Source organism: Artemia franciscana, chromosome 14, assembly GCF_032884065.1.
Source record: "Artemia franciscana chromosome 14, ASM3288406v1, whole genome shotgun sequence".
In the NCBI taxonomy this organism is placed as follows: domain Eukaryota; kingdom Metazoa; phylum Arthropoda; class Branchiopoda; order Anostraca; family Artemiidae; genus Artemia; species Artemia franciscana.
Window position 1 is genome coordinate 35,287,091 of NC_088876.1, and position 20,462 is coordinate 35,307,552.

Below are 20,462 nucleotides of genomic sequence, written 5' to 3' on the forward strand. Positions count from 1 at the left end.
GACAGTTTTTCGATTTATTCTAATGAAAACACGCAAAAAGGAACATTTGGACCCCCTTCAATTGTTAAGCGAAGTTGAGCTATTGTTAAATTTATTTAGCTTAGTAAAAGCCGATCTATAACAGAATTAAATAAAAAAAAACAAGTTTTTTTTTAAATGAAAATAAGGGGCAACATTAAGACTTAAAACGAACAGAAATTACTCCGTATATGAAATGGGCTTTTCCTCCTCAACGCCCCGCTCTTTACGCTAACGTTTGACTCTTCCTCTTAACTCTAGTTTTTAAAACAGTAAGAAACTTTAGCGTTAAGAGCGGGGCGTTGATGAGGAAGCAGCCTCTTTCATATACGAAGTAATTTCTGTGCGTTTTAAGTTTTGATGTCACTCCTTACTTTCAGTTGAAAAAACTTGTTTTTTTGTATTTAATTCTATCTGACACCTGACGTCCATTGAAAACTATAATTTAGTTGATGAGAAAGTAAAAAAAAAATCGTATATGTCCCAGCTTACATGTAAATATGCCTGTTCGTTCTTAATTGTTAATACCAGAGAAATGGCTAAATTCACTGTCATAATGGTATATTTTTGAAAAGCCAAGTTTTTATTTTATATAAGCAACACCCCTTGAAAGTTATAAAGAACTTGATAAGAAAAAGTATGTTTATTTACTAAAAAAAGAAAATTACACGAAGCCGTTGGTTCCAATTTTGGGACGATTGGTACTGTTTCTAAAATTTTTACACTGTGCAAGCGCACTGGTAATAGCGAGATGGGGCTTACAAAACAGTTTATGGTAGTTATTTTAAAAATTTAAGCACATGAAATACGACCTTCATAGGTACGGTGGTTTAAATTCATTTACACATTTTCATTTACGCAAATGGGACGTGTGGACAACATTATCCACGCTGAGTGTTTTCAAGTGCTACGTAGAAAATTTTATCCGTTGCAATTTTATGTGCATAATATTGCTTTCGGTAATATATTGTTCAAATATTTATCAGAAATTCCTGGGAAAGCATAAATTCAATTTCCGAATGAGCTTTCAGCAGGTAAAATTCTAGACAAGCTATTTTTGGCTATATTGGAAAGGGGTTATGTTAGGAAAATGAAACTTTCATTAATTAACCCAGGGCCAAAAACATTCTGGGAAGTTATAGCCAAGCTAGGCTACTATGTAAACCCTTAGTAAAATTTTAGTTGCTAAAATTCTAGCATGCGTTTATCCCCAGACCTTATCTCAGGGCAGGTGCATCGTTTTTTTTTTTTTTTTGGGGGGGGGGGGTAATTGTCCCCCAGTAATTTGGAAAAGCATACTACACAGCCCATACCCCTCGACTATCCGGATGTGAACTCCTCTTGCCCCCCTCCCCCAATAAAAATGCTGGAAATTCGTCCCCATTTCAGGGACTGCATGGATCATGTTAAATGTAAATGTAGAGTTTCGGAACCTTTCAACTGTGCTGAACAAAATGGCTCTCTGAAACCTTTGATCAAACGATTTTGGGGAAAAAAGGGACGCCTGATTTTTATTTCTTTTCAAATGAGCCCTCTCCCAGTGTTCTAGGATTGTTGGTTTGATGCAATTACCCCTGGGAAAAAAATTAACACGCATCCATAATTTTTCTTCTGGCAAATAATACAAAATTCAACACTTTTGCAGATAGGGGCTTGAAACCTTTGAAAAATGTGTTGGAAAATATTCTTTTTTTTTTTATTTAGTTGTAGTTTAGATATGGTTGGAAAATCGAGTTTATTGAAAATTGTCTTTTGTCTTCGGCATTGTAGTATCTACAGCCTGTGCAATTTTGGCCTGCTGGTATCCTATGGCTATATTGTGACTTAAGACGCGTATATGTATAAAGCCATTGGTACGTCCTGGTCAGAATGAAAAAGTGTAGCTAGAAGCCACTATTACTAGATTAGAAATCTTTTCGGATACTTGAAGCCTCCACTCCCTCTTCCTTGTTTTGCCAGTGTGATTGTATGTATATACGGAAACTCATTGGTAGTTTCATCTTGTTTAAAGCACTAATTTTTGTAGGAATAAGAGTTTCCACAGCTATTTTATCCGTTTTGGGATTGAAACTAACCAATGGCTAGTAAAGATAACCTGTGGCAGTGCTGAAATACGAACGGTGTATGCTGGCCATCTTCAGGCAAAGACGGCTGTTATATCAAGGCTTAGCTGTGAAAGAGTTGGAACGAGGTAAGTTTTTTTTTTCTTTTGCTTGTTGTTTTTTCTCCTTTTCTTTTTCTCTATTTTCTTTTTTTGAGACTTTTCTTTCGGTTAACGGTCTTTTTTCCTCTTTTTTTTCTTTTTATTTTAGAGACGTTCGTTTCGGAAGACATTCTTTTTTCCCTTTTTTCTTTTTTTTTTGGAGATGTTCGTTTTGAAAAACATTTCTTTTTCCTCTTTTCCTCTTTTTTCCTTTTTTGGAAACGTTCGTTTTGGATGACGTTCTTTTTCCTTTTTTCTCTTTTTTTGGAGACGTTCCTTTTGAAAAACATTCCTTTTTCCTCTTTTCCTCTTTTTTTTCTTTCTTTTTGGAGACGTTCGTTATGAATAACGTTCCTTTTTCCTCTTTTTTCTTTTTTTGAGACGTTCTTTTTGAAAAGTTCCTTTTTCCTCTTTTTTACTTTTTTTTGGAGATGTTCCTTCTGGATAACGTTCTTTTTTCCTCTTTTCCTCTTTTTCTTTTTTTTTGAAGACGTTAGTTTTGAAAAACATTCATTCTTCGTCTTTCCACTTTTTTTTCAAGGCTTTCGTTTTGGATAACGTTCTTTTTTTTCTCTTTTCCTCTTTTTTTCGAGACGTTCGTTTTGAAAACCATTCCTTTTTCCTCTTTTTTTCCTTTTTTGTAGACGTTCTTTTTTCATCTTTTTTCTTATTTTTCAAGACGTTCGTTTTGAAAAACATTGATTTTTCCTTTTTTCCTCTTTTTTTCGTTTTTTGGAGACGTTCGTTCTGGATATTGTTCTTTTTTCCTCTTACGCCTAAAAACACTTTCCTAAATTCAGGTAGTATTTATTTTCAAATAATCAAGGGTATCCTGAGGTTACCATTCACACGGTTCATGGCCTTTTTCAGAGGGACCTGAATTCTATTGTCAAAAGTTTGTTTTTACTGAGAACTTTCACTTCATAAACTATACATAGCGACTAGCTTTATCTATTCGAACAACCACCAAATTTCAGTAACCATGTCAAGTTAAAAAATGATTCTTTTTCGAAGAACGTTCTTTCTCCTCTTGTAGTGTAACTAAAATCAGATAGCATCCATTTTCAGATAATGATGGATTTCGTCATGCTTTTGATGCCTTTGATGGTTTCAAAAGGGGAATAGTAACCTTAGGAAATCCTCAATAGAGGAATTTCTAAGATTATGATTCCATCCAAGGAAAAAATTCGCTTAGTCAATAGAGTATTTCCTAAGGTTACCATGATGGATTTCGTAAGCCTACTATAATGGATTTCCTAAGGTTACCATGAGTGATTTCGTAAGCCTACTATAATGGATTTCCTAAGGTTACCATGATGGATTTCGTAAGCCTACTATAATGGATTTCCTAAGGTTACCATGATGGATTTCGTAAGCCTACTATAATGGATTTCCTAAGGTTACCATGATGGATTTCGTAAGCCTACTATAATGGATTTCCTAAGGTTACCATTCCCTCAAGGATAAAAAAATCGCTTACTCAATAGAGTTGCTAATAAATAAATAGATTTAAAAATCTGTAAAAGTAAAATAAATAAAAGAAAATAGTTTTTCAAAGCTATTCACCTGGTTTTCAGCTTGTCGCAAGGTTACTGATGGAAGATTAATTTCATATTTTCTGTTGATGAAATTATTTCAGGTGCAGGTTTTTATTATGAAATTCACAGTCTCGTGTAAACCAGAAATGCATGGATAAGTCCAACTTGGCTGTTGAATGAAAAAAGGAGAAGCTGCTAGAGGGAAAATATCAGGGAGAGAGGGCTTTGGAGAGAGAGTGACAGGAATGCTAATAAATCACTGGACCTGGTGGTTGATCTGAACGAGTGGCGTCTTTGTGTATGTTCTCCCACCTCTCTCTCCCCTCTCCTCCTCTTTGTTTCTCCTCTCTCTCTCCTCTTTCTCTCCCCTTCTCTATTTCTGCCCCCCTCTCTCTCCCTCTATTCTCTCTTTCTCTCCCCTCTCGTTCTTCCCTCCCTCTCTCTCTTATCTTATCTCTTTTCTTCTATCGATATATCTGTCTATGTACTTACATCTATCCTCTCTCTCCTCTCTTTCTTTTTGAAATACCAATTCAGACTTTTGAGTAAATTTATAATTGCTGGTGCTCCTCTTATAAAAAAATAGTGTTATTCAAATATAATTAATGACACTGGGCTAATGGGCTAATGAGTGACACCAACAGCAGATTTCTAATTTTCTCATCATAATAATTGCTAACTTCTTCTTTGTGAATGAGGTCAGTCTGGACTAAGTTATCAGGAGCTTGTTCATTCACAGACTTTCTTAATAAAACAGATTCAGTTTCCTATAGGCTATTTAAAATGCACTCCGAACTTGATTGTATTTGTTAGAATTTAAACTTACTTATCATTCGAGTCGGGAAGCTGTTGTATTAAGACAACATTCCTTATATAATTTGAGAAGTTCAGTTTATTGAATTGCAATAGAAAAAGTAGAGTGCTTAACTATACCGTCTTAAGCCTTTTTTCTTTAATAATTTTAGGATCTATGTAGGAATAGCGTATTAACATATATATACTATATTAACATGTTACTATATTAACTATAGTATCATGTATATAATCACCAGGTACCTACGTAGTAATTTATTTGACGGCCGGGAAAAATCCGGATATTTCATGATGTCCTTGCTCAAAATAGTCCCCCTGTGTGTGTGGCAGCGTGCCGCCATGTGAAAATAAAGGGGGTAAAATATCAGTTAGTATTTATACTTAAAATCTTTACCTTAAAGTGGTCTATGCTTGAATATATCTAGAATAGCTTTTCATTACATTTTATTCTGTTTTCAGAGGAATTACTTTTTTGTCATTTACAAATAATATAGGTAATTATAAGAGCGGAATCGGGTGCTAATGTTGACAAAAAAAAGATGTCAACGCCATCTAAAATTTGGTGTCTCTTAGTATGTTCCCAAGCTTTGTAATCGTTTTCTGTCAGAAGCTGAGAATTGATGACTACACTAACTTTACCAACTACATTTATTAAAAATAAGGTTTCTTATTGTTATACTGACATAATTGCACAGAAAAAAAATTGCACTCAAATAAAGTTCCCATGCTCTTTGGTCCGTTATATAGTTTTTTGAGTGGACCCATTTAATTATGATAAATAACTTAATTTATAATGAAGATTCCAGTACCCACTAATTATCAGTCGATGTATTATGTTCTATTTAAGTTGCTATTCCTATTTCCTGTATTCTCTTTAGTTTTATCCTAATGACTAATGACTAATTGACTAATTATCAGTCAATGTATTATGTTCTATTTAAGTTGCTATTCCTATTTCCTGTAATGTCTTTAGTTTTGTCCACATGCGTTCTATCTCACTTTAAAACTCCATTCCCGGCAGTGCTAATCTAAATCATTCCTTTATGTTTTTAGGTCTTTCGGATGTTTCTTCATGTGTATTATAATCTCTTTTCTGACTCTTATTTGCTTTGTACTTTCTCCTGTTTCTCAACCTCATTTATTTCTTGGTAAGGAATTGTTTCTAAGTGAGGTTGGATGCCTAGTAGTCACATTGCTAATTTTTGATTACCTGAATTTTTTTCCCCTCTTTTACTCACCCTTCTTCTCAACCTCATTTATTGCCTGGCAAGGAATTGTTTCTAAGTGAGGTTAGATGCCTAGTAATCACATTCCAAATTGTTTGATTACCTGAAATCTGTTTTTATTTTCTCCCGTTTCTCCATTTTCTCCTCTTTTACTCACCCTTCTTCTCAATCTCATTTATTTCCTGGTAAGGAATTGTTTCTAAGTGAGGTTGGATGCCTAATAATCAGAGAATATAATAGTAATCACATTCCAATTTTTGATTACCTGAAATTTGTTTTTATTTACATACGTCTTGTACGCTAAACAGGGCAGTATGTACACCCTCTACAAAGCTAGCAACATTTTTTTTTCTACGATTTTGTTGGTTTCTTGGTGCTATGAATATGATTCGATAGGCGTGTATGTGCAATTGAAATTACGGATTTTTTTCTCCCCGTGCTATTTCTATATGGAGATGTGACAAGAACCATAATTACTTAATATAAGTGAAATCCCCTCATTTGCGGCTTATTATATGTTAGTGTTTATTAACTGCTGGCCCTGTGTTTCTTATATTTTATTTTGTAAGTAAGAGGGCCATTTAGTCGGAGTTTATCCTTGACTTCGGCAGCTTGTGTCAATAAAATGATTTTAATTTTTTTTTTATCTGACGAATAATGTTGTTTTGCCTTTTGACAGGTTCAATGTTCGTGGAGTGAATGATGATGGAAATGTCGCTAATTTTGTTGAAACGGAGCAACTTATTTATGTTGACAATCAAATAACATCGTTTCTTCAAGTGCGCGGTTCTGTTCCTCTGTTTTGGGATCAACCAGGAGTACAGGTATTTCCGTTATGGAGCGTTGCCTAGAAATTCTATTTTTTTTTAGGGGGAGGGGAGCTCTGTTTCAGAAATTTTGCGGCCGCCGGAACCAAATTTATGCTTTGTCAATAACTCGCTAGGCAATATCCTCTGAACAGCTAACTATCTCCTCAGTTCGACAATAAGGACCTGAAATAAACTTATTTAATATCAGCATTATTTCTTTTCCTGTTTAAACACTGTGGATTTGAATAGTTTGAAGAATAGTTTTCATAAAAATTATTTTTGTGTTTTGTTTTCATCTCTTTTTAACTATCCTGGACGGGGTGAATAATTCCTAGAAATTGTCAGTCACTCTTTTGACACCCTCTTTGTCAATAACTCGCTAGGCAATATCCTCTGAACAGCTAACTATCTCCTCAGTTCGACAATAAGGACCTGAGATAAACTTATTTAATATCAGAATTATTTCTTTTCCTATTTAAATACTGTGGAGTTGAATAGTTGAAGAATAGTTTTCATAAAAATTATTTTTGTGTTTTGCTTTCATCTCTTTTTAACTATCCTGGACGGGGTGAATAATTCCTAGAAATTGTCAATCACTCTTTTGACACCCTCTTTGTCAATAACTCGCTTGGCAATATCCTCTGAACAGCTAGCTATCTCCTCAGTTCGACAATAAGGACCTGAGATAAACTTATTTATATCAGGATTATTTCTTTTCCTATTTAAATACTGTTGAGTTGAATAGTTTGAAGAATAGTTTTCATAAAAATTATTTTTGTATTTTGTTATCATCTCTTTTTAACTATCCTGGACGGGGTGAATAATTCCTAGAAATTGTCAGTCACTCTTTTGACACCCTCTATGTCAATAACTCGCTAGGCAATATCCTCTGAACAGCTAGCTATCTCCTCAGTTCGACAATAAGGACCTGAGATAAACTTATTTATATCAGAATTATTTCTTTTCCTATTTAAATACTGTTGAGTTGAATAGTTTGAAGAATAGTTTTCATAAAAATTATTTTTGTGTTTTGTTTTCATCTCTTTTTAACTATCCTAGACGGGGTGAATAATTCTTAGAAATTGTCAATCACTCTTTTGACACCCTCTTTGTCAATGACTCGCTAGGCAATATCCTCTGAACAGCTAACTATCTCCTCAGTTCGACAATAAGGACCTGAGATAAACTTATTTAATATCAGAATTATTTCTTTTCCTATTTAAATACAGTTGAGTTGAATAGTTTGAAGAATAGTTTTCATAAAAATTAATTTTGTGTTTTGTTCTCATCTCTTTTTAACTATCCTGGACGGGGTGAATAATTCCTAGAAATCGTCAATCACTCTTTTGACACCCTCTTTGTCAATAACTCGCTAGGCAATATCCTCTGAACAGCTAACTATCTCCTCAGTTCGACAATAAGGACCTGAGATAAACTTATTTAATATCAGAATTATTTCTTTTCCTATTTAAATACAGTTGAGTTGAATAGTTTGAAGAATAGTTTTCATAAAAATTAATTTTGTGTTTTGTTTTCATCTCTTTTTAACTATCCTGGACGGGGTGAATAATTCCTAGAAATTGTCAATCACTCTTTTGACACCCTCTTTGTCAATAACTCGCTAGGCAATATCCTCTGAACAGCAAACTATCTCCTCAGTTCGACAATAAGGACCTGAGATAAACTTATTTAATATCAGAATTATTTCTTTTCCTATTTAAATACAGTTGAGTTGAATAGTTTGAAGAATAGTTTTCATAAAAATTATATTTGTGTTTTGTTTTCATCTCTTTTTAACTATCCTGGACGGGGTGAATAATTCCTAGAAATTGTCAATCACTTTTTTGACACCCTCTTTGTCAATAATTCGCTAGGCAATATCCTCTGAACAGCTAGCTATCTCCTCAGTTCGACAATAAGGACCTGAGATAAACTTATTTAATATCAGAATTATTTCTTTTCCTATTTAAATACTGTTGAGTTGAATAGTTTGAAGAATAGTTTTCATAAAAATTATTTTTGTGTTTTGTTTTCATCTCTTTTTAACTATCCTGGACGGGGTGAATAATTCCTAGAAATTGTCAATCACTCTTTTGACACCCTCTTTGTCAATAACTCGCTAGGCAATATCCTCTGAACAGCTAGCTATCTCCTCAGTTCGACAATAAGGACCTGAGATAAACTTATTTAATATCAGAATTATTTCTTTTCCTATTTAAATACAGTTGAGTTGAATAGTTTGAAGAATAGTTTTCATAAAAATTAATTTTGTGTTTTGTTCTCATCTCTTTTTAACTATCCTGGACGGGGTGAATAATTCCTAGAAATTGTCATTCACTCTTTTGACACCCTCTTTGTCAATAACTCGCTAAGCAATATCCTCTGAACAGCTAGCTATCTCCTCAGTTCGACAATAAGGACCTGAGATAAACTTATTTATATCAGAATTATTTCTTTTCCTATTTAAATACTGTTGAGTTGAATAGTTTGAAGAATAGTTTTCATAAAAATTAATTTTGTGTTTTGTTCTCATCTCTTTTTAACTATCCTGGACGGGGTGAATAATTCCTAGAAATTGTCATTCACTCTTTTGACACCCTCTTTGTCAATAACTCGCTTGGCAATATCCTCTGAACAGCTAGCTATCTCCTCAGTTCGACAATAAGGACCTGAGATAAACTTATTTAATATCAGAATTATTTCTTTTTCTATTTAAATACAGTTGAGTTGAATAGTTTGAAGAATAGTTTTCATAAAAATTAATTTTGTGTTTTGTTCTCATCTCTTTTTAACTATCCTGGACGGGGTGAATAATTCCTAGAAATTGTCAGTCACTCTTTTGACACCTTCTTTGTCAATAACTCGCTAGGCAATATCCTCTGAACAGCTAGCTATCTCCTCAGTTCGACAATAAGGACCTGAGATAAACTTATTTAATATCAGAATTATTTCTTTTCCTATTTAAATACTGTTGAGTTGAATAGTTTGAAGAATAGTTTTCATAAAAATTATTTTTGTGTTTTGTTTTCATCTCTTTTTAACTATCCTGGACGGGGTGAATAATTCCTAGAAATTGTCAGTCACTCTTTTGACACCCTCTTTGTCAATAACTCGCTAGGCAATATCCTCTGAACAGCTAGCTATCTCCTCAGTTCGACAATAAGGACCTGAGATAAACTTATTTAATATCAGAATTATTTCTTTTCCTATTTAAATACTGTTTATTTGAATAGTTTGAAGAATAGTTTTCATAAAAATTATTTTTGTGTTTTGTTTTCATCTCTTTTTAACTATCCTGGACGGGGTGAATAATTCCTAGAAATTGTCAGTCACTCTTTTGACACCCTCTTTGTCAATAACTCGCTAGGCAATATCCTCTGAACAGCTAGCTATCTCCTCAGTTCGACAATAAGGACCTGAGATAAACTTATTTAATATCAGAATTATTTCTTTTCCTATTTAAATACTGTTGAGTTGAATAGTTTGAAGAATAGTTTTCATAAAAATTATTTTTTTGTTTTGTTTTCATCTCTTTTTAACTATCCTGGACGGGGTGAATAATTCCTAGAAATTGTCAGTCACTCTTTTGACACCCTCTTTGTCAATAACTCGCTAGGCAATATCCTCTGAACAGCTAGCCATCTCCTCAGTTCGACAATAAGGACCTGAGATAAACTTATTTAATATCAGAATTATTTCTTTTCCTATTTAAATACTGTTGAGTTGAATAGTTTTCATAAAAATTATTTTTGTGTTTTGTTTTCATCTCTTTTTAACTATCCTGGACGGTTTGAATAATTCCTAGAAATTGTCAGTCACTCTTTTGACACCCTCTTTGTCAATAACTCGCTAGGCAATATCCTCTGAACAGCTAGCTATCTCCTCAGTTCGACAATAAGGACCTGAGATAAACTTATTTAATATCAGAATTATTTCTTTTCCTATTTAAATACAGTTGAGTTGAATAATTTGAAGAATAGTTTTCATAAAAATTATTTTTGTGTTTTGTTTTCATCTCTTTTTAACTATCCTGGACGGGGTGAATAATTCCTAGAAATTGTCAGTCACTCTTTTGACACCCTCTTTGTCAATAACTCGCTAGGCAATATCCTCTGAACAGCTAGCTATCTCCTCAGTTCGACAATAAGGACCTGAGATAAACTTATTTAATATCAGAATTATTTCTTTTCCTATTTAAATACTGTTGAGTTGAATAGTTTGAAGAATAGTTTTCATAAAAATTATTTTTGTGTTTTGTTTTCATCTCTTTTTAACTATCCTGGACGGGATGAATAATTCCTAGAAATTGTCAGTCACTCTTTTGACACCCTCTTTGTCAATAACTCGCTAGGCAATATCCTCTGAACAGCTAGCTATCTCCTCAGTTCGACAATAAGGACCTGAGATAAACTTATTTAATATCAGAATTATTTCTTTTCCTATTTAAATACAGTTGAGTTGAATAGTTTGAAGAATAGTTTTCATAAAAATTATTTTTGTGTTTTGTTTTCATGTCTTTTTAACTATCCTGGACGGGTTGAATAATTCCTAAAAATTGTCAGTCACTCTTTTGACACCCTCTTTGTCAATAACTCGCTAGGCAATATCCTCTGAACAGCTAACTATCTCCTCAGTTCGACAATAAGGACCTGAGATAAACTTATTTAATATCAGAATTATTTCTTTTCCTATTTAAATACAGTTGAGTTGAATAGTTTGAAGAATAGTTTTCATAAAAATTATTTTTGTGTTTTGTTTTCATCTATTTTTAACTATCCTGGACGGGGTGAATAATTCCTAGAAATTGTCAGTCACTCTTTTGACACCCTCTTTGTCAATAACTCGCTATGCAATATCCTCTGAACAGCTAGCTATCTCCTCAGTTCGACAATAAGGACCTGAGATAAACTTATTTAATATCAGAATTATTTCTTTTCCTATTTAAATACTGTTGAGTTGAATAGTTTGAAGAATAGTTTTCATAAAAATTATTTTTGTGTTTTGTTTTCATCTCTTTTTAACTATCCTGGACTGGGTGAATAATTCCTAGAAATTGTCAGTCACTCTTTTGACACCCTCTTTGTCAATAACTCGCTAGGCAATATCCTCTGAACAGCTAGCTATCTCCTCAGTTCGACAATAAGGACCTGAGATAAACTTATTTATATCAGAATTATTTCTTTTCCTATTTAAATACTGTTGAGTTGAATAGTTTGAAGAATAGTTTTCATAAAAATTATTTTTGTGTTTTGTTTTCATCTCTTTTTAACTATCCTGGACGGGGTGAATAATTCCTAGAAATTGTCAGTCACTCTTTTGACACCCTCTTTGTCAATAACTCGCTATGCAATATCCTCTGAACAGCTAGCTATCTCCTCAGTTCGACAATAAGGACCTGAGATAAACTTATTTAATATCAGAATTATTTCTTTTCCTATTTAAATACAGTTGAGTTGAATAGTTTGAAGAATAGTTTTCATAAAAATTAATTTTGTGTTTTGTTCTCATCTCTTTTTAACTATCCTGGACGGGGTGAATAATTCCTAGAAATTGTCAGTCCCTCTTTTGACACCCTCTTTGTCAATAACTCGCTAGGCAATATCCTCTGAACAGCTAGCTATCTCCTCAGTTCGACAATAAGGACCTGAGATAAACTTATTTATATCAGAATTATTTCTTTTCCTATTTAAATACTGTTGAGTTGAATAGTTTGAAGAATAGTTTTCATAAAAATTATTTTTGTGTTTTGTTTTCATCTCTTTTTAACTATCCTGGACGGGGTGAATAATTCCTAGAAATTGTCAGTCACTCTTTTGACACCCTCTTTGTCAATAACTCGCTAGGCAATATCCTCTGAACAGCTAGCTATCTCCTCAGTTCGACAATAAGGACCTGAGATAAACTTATTTAATATCAGAATTATTTCTTTTCCTATTTAAATACTGTTGAGTTGAATAGTTTGAAGAATAGTTTTCATAAAAATTATTTTTGTGTTTTGTTTTCATCTCTTTTTAACTATCCTGGACGGGGTGAATAATTCCTAGAAATTGTCAGTCACTCTTTTGACACCCTCTTTGTCAATAACTCGCTAGGCAATATCCTCTGAACAGCTAGCTATCTCCTCAGTTCGACAATAAGGACCTGAGATAAACTTATTTAATATCAGAATTATTTCTTTTCCTATTTAAATACTGTTGAGTTGAATAGTTTGAAGAATAGTTTTCATAAAAATTATTTTTGTGTTTTGTTTTCATCTCTTTTTAACTATCCTGGACGGGGTGAATAATTCCTAGAAATTGTCAGTCACTCTTTTGACACCCTCTTTGTCAATAACTCGCTAGGCAATATCCTCTGAACAGCTAGCTATCTCCTCAGTTCGACAATAAGGACCTGAGATAAACTTATTTATATCAGAATTATTTCTTTTCCTATTTAAATACTGTTGAGTTGAATAGTTTGAAGAATAGTTTTCATAAAAATTATTTTTGTGTTTTGTTTTCATCTCTTTTTAACTATCCTGGACGGGGTGAATAATTCCTAGAAATTGTCAGTCACTCTTTTGACACCCTCTTTGTCAATAACTCGCTAGGTAATATCCTCTGAACAGCTAGCTATCTCCTCAGTTCGACAATAAGGACCTGAGATAAACTTATTTAATATCAGAATTATTTCTTTTCCTATTTAAATACTGTTGAGTTGAATAGTTTGAAGAATAGTTTTCATAAAAATTATTTTTGTGTTTTGTTTTCATCTCTTTTTAACTATCCTGGACGGGGTGAATAATTCCTAGAAATTGTCAGTCCCTCTTTTGACACCCTCTTTGTCAATAACTCGCTAGGCAATATCCTCTGAACAGCTAGCTATCTCCTCAGTTCGACAATAAGGACCTGAGATAAACTTATTTATATCAGAATTATTTCTTTTCCTATTTAAATACTGTTGAGTTGAATAGTTTGAACAATAGTTTTCATAAAAATTATTTTTGTGTTTTGTTTTCATCTCTTTTTAACTATCCTGGACGGGGTGAATAATTCCTAGAAATTGTCAGTCACTCTTTTGACACCCTCTTTGTCAATAACTCGCTAGGCAATATCCTCTGAACAGCTAGCTATCTCCTCAGTTCGACAATAAGGACCTGAGATAAACTTATTTAATATCAGAATTATTTCTTTTCCTATTTAAATACTGTTGAGTTGAATAGTTTGAAGAATAGTTTTCATAAAAATTATTTTTGTGTTTTGTTTTCATCTCTTTTTAACTATCCTGGACGGGGTGAATAATTCCTAGAAATTGTCAGTCACTCTTTTGACACCCTCTTTGTCAATAACTCGCTTGGCAATATCCTCTGAACAGCTAGCTATCTCCTCAGTTCGACAATAAGGACCTGAGATAAACTTATTTATATCAGAATTATTTCTTTTCCTATTTAAATACTGTTGAGTTGAATAGTTTGAAGAATAGTTTTCATAAAAATTATTTTTGTGTTTTGTTTTCATCTCTTTTTAACTATCCTGGACGGGGTGAATAATTCCTAGAAATTGTCAGTCACTCTTTTGACACCCTCTTTGTCAATAACTCGCTAGGCAATATCCTCTGAACAGCTAACTATCTCCTCAGTTCGACAATAAGGACCTGAGATAAACTTATTTAATATCAGAATTATTTCTTTTCCTATTTAAATACTGTTGAGTTGAATAGCTTGAAGAATAGTTTTCATAAAAATTATTTTTGTGTTTTGTTTTCATCTCTTTTTAACTATCCTGGACGGGGTGAATAATTCCTAGAAATTGTCAGTCACTCTTTTGACACCCTCTTTGTCAATAACTCGCTAGGCAATATCCTCTGAACAGCTAGCTATCTCCTCAGTTCGACAATAAGGACCTGAGATAAACTTATTTATATCAGAATTATTTCTTTTCCTATTTAAATACAGTTGAGTTGAATAGTTTGAAGAATAGTTTTCATAAAAATTAATTTTGTGTTTTGTTCTCATCTCTTTTTAACTATCCTGGACGGGGTGAATAATTCCTAGAAATTGTCAGTCACTCTTTTGACACCCTCTTTGTCAATAACTCGCTAGGCAATATCCTCTGAACAGCTAGCTATCTCCTCAGTTCGACAATAAGGACCTGAGATAAACTTATTTATATCAGAATTATTTCTTTTCCTATTTAAATACTGTTGAGTTGAATAGCTTGAAGAATAGTTTTCATAAAAATTATTTTTGTGTTTTGTTTTCATCTCTTTTTAACTATCCTGGACGGGGTGAATAATTCCTAGAAATTGTCAGTCACTCTTTTGACACCCTCTTTGTCAATAACTCGCTAGGCAATATCCTCTGAACAGCTAGCTATCTTCTCAGTTCGACAATAAGGACCTGAGATAAACTTATTTATATCAGAATTATTTCTTTTCCTATTTAAATACTGTTGAGTTGAATAGCTTGAAGAATAGTTTTCATAAAAATTATTTTTGTGTTTTGTTTTCATCTCTTTTTAACTATCCTGGACGGGGTGAATAATTCCTAGAAATTGTCAGTCACTCTTTTGACACCCTCTTTGTCAATAACTCGCTAGGCAATATCCTCTGAACAGCTAGCTATCTCCTCAGTTCGACAATAAGGACCTGAGATAAACTTATTTATATCAGAATTATTTCTTTTCCTATTTAAATACTGTTGAGTTGAATAGTTTGAAGAATAGTTTTCATAAAAATTAATTTTGTGTTTTGTTCTCATCTCTTTTTAACTATCCTGGACGGGGTGAATAATTCCTAGAAATTGTCAGTCACTCTTTTGACACCCTCTTTGTCAATAACTCGCTAGGCAATATCCTCTGAACAGCTAGCTATCTCCTCAGTTCGACAATAAGGACCTGAGATAAACTTATTTATATCAGAATTATTTCTTTTCCTATTTAAATACTGTTGTGTTGAATAGCTTGAAGAATAGTTTTCATAAAAATTATTTTTGTGTTTTGTTTTCATCTCTTTTTAACTATCCTGGACGGGGTGAATAATTCCTAGAAATTGTCAGTCACTCTTTTGACACCCTCTTTGTCAATAACTCGCTAGGCAATATCCTCTGAACAGCTAGCTATCTCCTCAGTTCGACAATAAGGACCTGAGATAAACTTATTTAATATCAGAATTATTTCTTTTCCTATTTAAATACTGTTGAGTTGAATAGTTTGAAGAATAGTTTTCATAAAAATTATTTTTGTGTTTTGTTTTCATCTCTTTTTAACTATCCTGGACGGGGTGAATAATTCCTAGAAATTGTCAATCACTCTTTTGACACCGTCTTTGTCAATAACTCGCTAGGCAATATCCTCTGAACAGCTAGCTATCTCCTCAGTTCGACAATAAGGACCTAAGATAAACTTATTTATATCAGAATTATTTCTTTTCCTATTTAAATACTGTTGAGTTGAATAGTTTGAAGAATAGTTTTCATAAAAATTATTTTTGTGTTTTGTTTTCATCTCTTTTTAACTATCCTGGACGGGGTGAATAATTCCTAGAAATTGTCAGTCATTCTTTTGACACCCTCTTTGTCAATAACTCGCTAGGCAATATCCTCTGAACAGCTAGCTATCTCCTCAGTTCGACAATAAGGACATGAGATAAACTTATTTAATATCAGCATTATTTCTTTTCCTATTTAAATACTGTGAAGTTGAATAGTTGAAGAATAGTTTTCATAAAAATTATTTTTGTGTTTTTGTTTTCATCTCTTTTTAACTATCCTGGACGGGGTGAATAATTCCTAGAAATTGGTGGCGAATAGGTGGCTAATTTGATTCGCGAAATTTGTCTCTGGACCCCGGACACCTTTAATACTAGTTCCTCTGTAGGCAGAATCAAGACCTTCTTTCCCTAGTGACCGAGTAATTTCCCTGCAATGTCTTTTAAGAAAAGATTACATTCACTTACGGGAGAAATTCTACGTTGCCCTGCCTCTTTTTGAAAACAACTTGGAAAACTATTTTTTAGGAATTATCATAAAAACAACATTTGAAACAACAGGGAATTTATCTAAGACAATGAAATTTGCTTAAACCTTAAATGAATGTTTTGGCTCTATATCCAAGAGCCGTCCCCACGGCTCTTGGCCGTGGGGACGGCCAATGCAAAATCTTTGTATTGCCTATTTGGACGCCAAAAAGCAAAAAATAAATCCCAATAAGCTTATGGAGTGCGGGGAAGAGGGATAGTGGCGTCTTAGGTTATTCAATTGCTACTTTAAAGTGTCTTTTGCTGCCAATTTTGCTGCTTTGCCTGTAATCTGAGTATAAAAATATATAAAAAATTATAGTGAAGTAAACAACAAAGAAAGATAAAACTCTACAAAAAGAAAACTTCAAACGAGACATACAAATACAGTTGGTGGTGGTTTTTATTTGTTTTTAGTTTAGTTTTCTTTTAATTTTTTTATCTTGTGCTGAGGACGCCTTGTTTGGATACAGGCGAAATATCCGCGTTGTTTTAGTCTTTTAATTCTACTGGCCGTCATCTCGTTTGAAGTTCTCTTTTTGTAGAGTTTTATCTCTCTTTGTTGTTTATTGTCATGTCTGGCCAGTTCGGCTTAAGAACTTTCATATAGTGAAGTAATTTGCTAAGGTGGAAACGCAAAGGGCCAATGAGATTTCGGCTATATCGAAGCTACCGCTAATGTGAGCCAATTAGATCTTTCATGGAATTTTCTGTTTGGCTGAGCTTCTAAAAATAATTCTGGTTGGCTAAGATTAGCGGTAGCTTATCACAGGTATTAGCAAAATCACATTGTCAATGGGCATTAACCAACAAAAAAACTAATGCTCTTAATTTTTTTTTGTATTAATTAATCGAATTCCCACTTTCAGATAATTTTTTATAATTTTCTAAAAGGATTATTTCTCCAGTCACAGAGATTATAGAGATCTCTCCAGTTACTCAGCTAGAGCCGGTTCGACTCAGGTTGAGCTTACAGAATCACACACCTAACCCCCGTTCAAACCAAATAACCAGTGACACCAGGACTCGAATCCATGTCCGTTAGCCAACCATTCTGGCTGGCTAAAAGTTAACGCTAGCTTATCACAGGTATTATCAAAATCACATTGTCAATGGGCATTAACTACAAAAAAACTAATGCTCTTAAATGTTTTTTTTATTAATTAATCGAATTTCCACTTTAACATAATTTTTTATAACAAGCTAATGTAAGATATTTTTGTTTGATTTTCCTAATTTTTCTTTTTTTTAAGGTTGGATCTCATAAAGTTAGAATGTCTCGCGGGCCAGAGGCGTCTTTACCAGCATTTGATAGGCATATGAGAAGTATGAAGAAACGCTACGGTACTTTCGCAATTGTCAATCTTCTTGGTGCCAGTTTGGTCGGTGCCAAAGAGGGAGAGGCGAAACTTAGTACTTTATTCCAGGTATTTCATCCAGTGTTTATGTCCGGAGATTACAATAAGTTGGGCTGTCAGTCTTTCAAAAAGTGCACCATCGGAGGTGGCTTTAGGCGTGGGGGGTGGGGGGTACTTCCCCCTGATGCAGAAATTTTTGAAGTACAAAATTCCATTCTATAATTATAATCAATCTGTAATTTTTAGATTTTATACTTATTAAAATAAAGTAGAGGGTGCGCTCAGTAAATGTAAACCCATTAATAAACTGTTAATTAATTAATTGAATGAAAATAAATAATTTAACAGTAATAATTAAATGATTTAAATAATAGATTGAAAATAAACGTGTTAATAAAGTATTAATAAAATATTTGTAATAAAATATAATTGTTCATAAAATATTGTTAAAATTTGCCTAAACGTTTTTGTGGAAGATAGGGGGAAGGGAGGTGCTAATCGTTGGTGCCAGTTTGGTCGATGCTAAAGAGGGAGGGGCGAAACTTAGTACTTTATTTCAGGTATTTCATCCAGTGTTTGTGTCCGGAGATTACAATAAGTTGGGCTGTCAGTATTTAAAAAGGTGTAACATCAGAGCTGATCTTAAAGGGGGGAGTAGGGCACTTCCCCTGGATGCAGAAATTTTTGGAGTGCAAAATTTCAAATAATTATTGTAACGGTTATAATCATTTTGTAATTTTTTGATTTTAAATTTATTAAAATAAAGTAGAGGGCTCGCTCAATAAATGAAAACCCATTAGTAAATATGATTCGATAGGCGTGTATGTGCAATTGAAACTACGGAATTAATTTTTTGTGTTCATGCTACTTATATAGAGATGTGACAAGAACCATAAATACTTAGAATAAGTAAAATCCCCTCATTTGCGGCCTATTATATGTTAGTTTTTATTAACTACTGGTCCTTTTAAATGCTCTTAAATGTTTTTTTTATTGATTAATCGAATTTCCACTTAAAGAAAATTTCAAATATTTCATCCAGTGTTTGTGTTTGGAGATTACAATAAGTTGGGGTTGACAGTCTTTCCAAAGGCGTAACATTGGAGATGGTTTTAGGGGGGGGGGGGAGCACTTCTCCCGAACGGAGAAATTATAGAAATCCAAATTTTCAAATAAATAATTTAATGCTTATAATTGTTCTGTAATTTTTAGATTTTATATTTATTAAAATAAAGAGAGGGCATGCTCAATAAATAAAAACCCATTAGTAAATTATTAATCAATTAATTTAATAAAAATAAATAATTAAACAGTAATAATTAAATGATTTAAATAGTAAATTGAAAATAATCGTGTTAATAAAGGAAAATATTGTTAAAATTTGGCGTAAACGTTTTTGTGGGAGATAGGGGGAAGGGAGGTGCTAATCAAGACACAGTCCCGGGCACAAGAGAGACTAGAACCGCCACGGTGTGACATCGAATTTTGAATAAGAAAAAGAGTAAAATAGAAAGTCATTTAGCTGTATATACCCCGAAATGTCATTTAATATTTATATGACTTTTTGACTGAAAACTACTACTACTGACAACTCACTGCAGCACCGTGCTGTCTGAGGTTACCATAGCTACGCACGCTCCTCCTCCATCCCAACCCGTTTCAAGTCTGCCTCTTTACACTCTCCCAAGGTTAAGCTTACCTGTGATCGGAAACTGTTAAAACATATCTTTTTTTGACTAAATAGTAATGAGCTGACATAGCAAGTTAGAAAGGAAGACACTATTTAATGGGAATTTTAGGTTAAATAAAAAGGTAAAGAATACGGCAATGGTGGTTACGGGCCAGTTGTATCCTGTGCTTTTATACACCCTTACTGTTTATCATCCCCAGATTTCTCCAGTTCCTCATTTAGAGCCGGTTCGACTCTGGTTGAGCTTACAGAGTCACACAACAAACCCCGTTCCAAACCAAATAACCAGCGACACCAGGACTTGAACCCATGTCCTCTCGGACAAACGATTTCAAGTCTAGCGTTCTAATCAGTCACCGTTAAATTAAAAAAAAAAAGGTAAAATAAGCCTAGTTTTTATGCGCTTAGAATGTAAGGAGTGGTTTTTGGATCCTGAAAAGGGTTTTAACGGGTTTAAGTGTTTGTTCTAATTACGAAGTGGTCGGCTTAGGAAAAGCGTAACATTTGACATTTAAAATTGTAAAAGTACTTCAGTTGAAAAAATGTTTAGATATTTACGCGCATATTTATATACTTGGGTGACAATAATCATTCAATTGGACTTATTTTTTTGTAGGACATAGTATAACATTACATGTATATGTACATATTTGTATTATATGTATAATACTAGGGTATTAATGTAGTCTGGTCCAATTTCTTTCGCCTCGGTAAATATTTGCTTCGGTTTCCACCTTGGCGTCGGAATTCTCTATTAATCAGAAATTTACCTTGATCTTGCAATTTCTAAATTAACTGCCAAGCATAACCAAAA

The 20,462-nt window shown here is 33.3% G+C and overlaps 1 protein-coding gene across 1 annotated transcript in view; it reads left to right on the forward strand.

Annotated features, from left to right (window-relative positions):
* LOC136035649 (synaptojanin-1-like) overlaps positions 1-20,462 on the forward strand; it is a 182,981-nt gene that overhangs the window by 42,921 nt on the left and 119,598 nt on the right. The window contains exons 5-7 of the mRNA XM_065717555.1: positions 2,045-2,209; positions 6,478-6,622; positions 17,854-18,027. Of these exons, the coding sequence (XP_065573627.1) occupies positions 2,045-2,209; positions 6,478-6,622; positions 17,854-18,027 (484 nt within the window). The remainder of the gene's footprint in view (positions 1-2,044; positions 2,210-6,477; positions 6,623-17,853; positions 18,028-20,462) is intronic.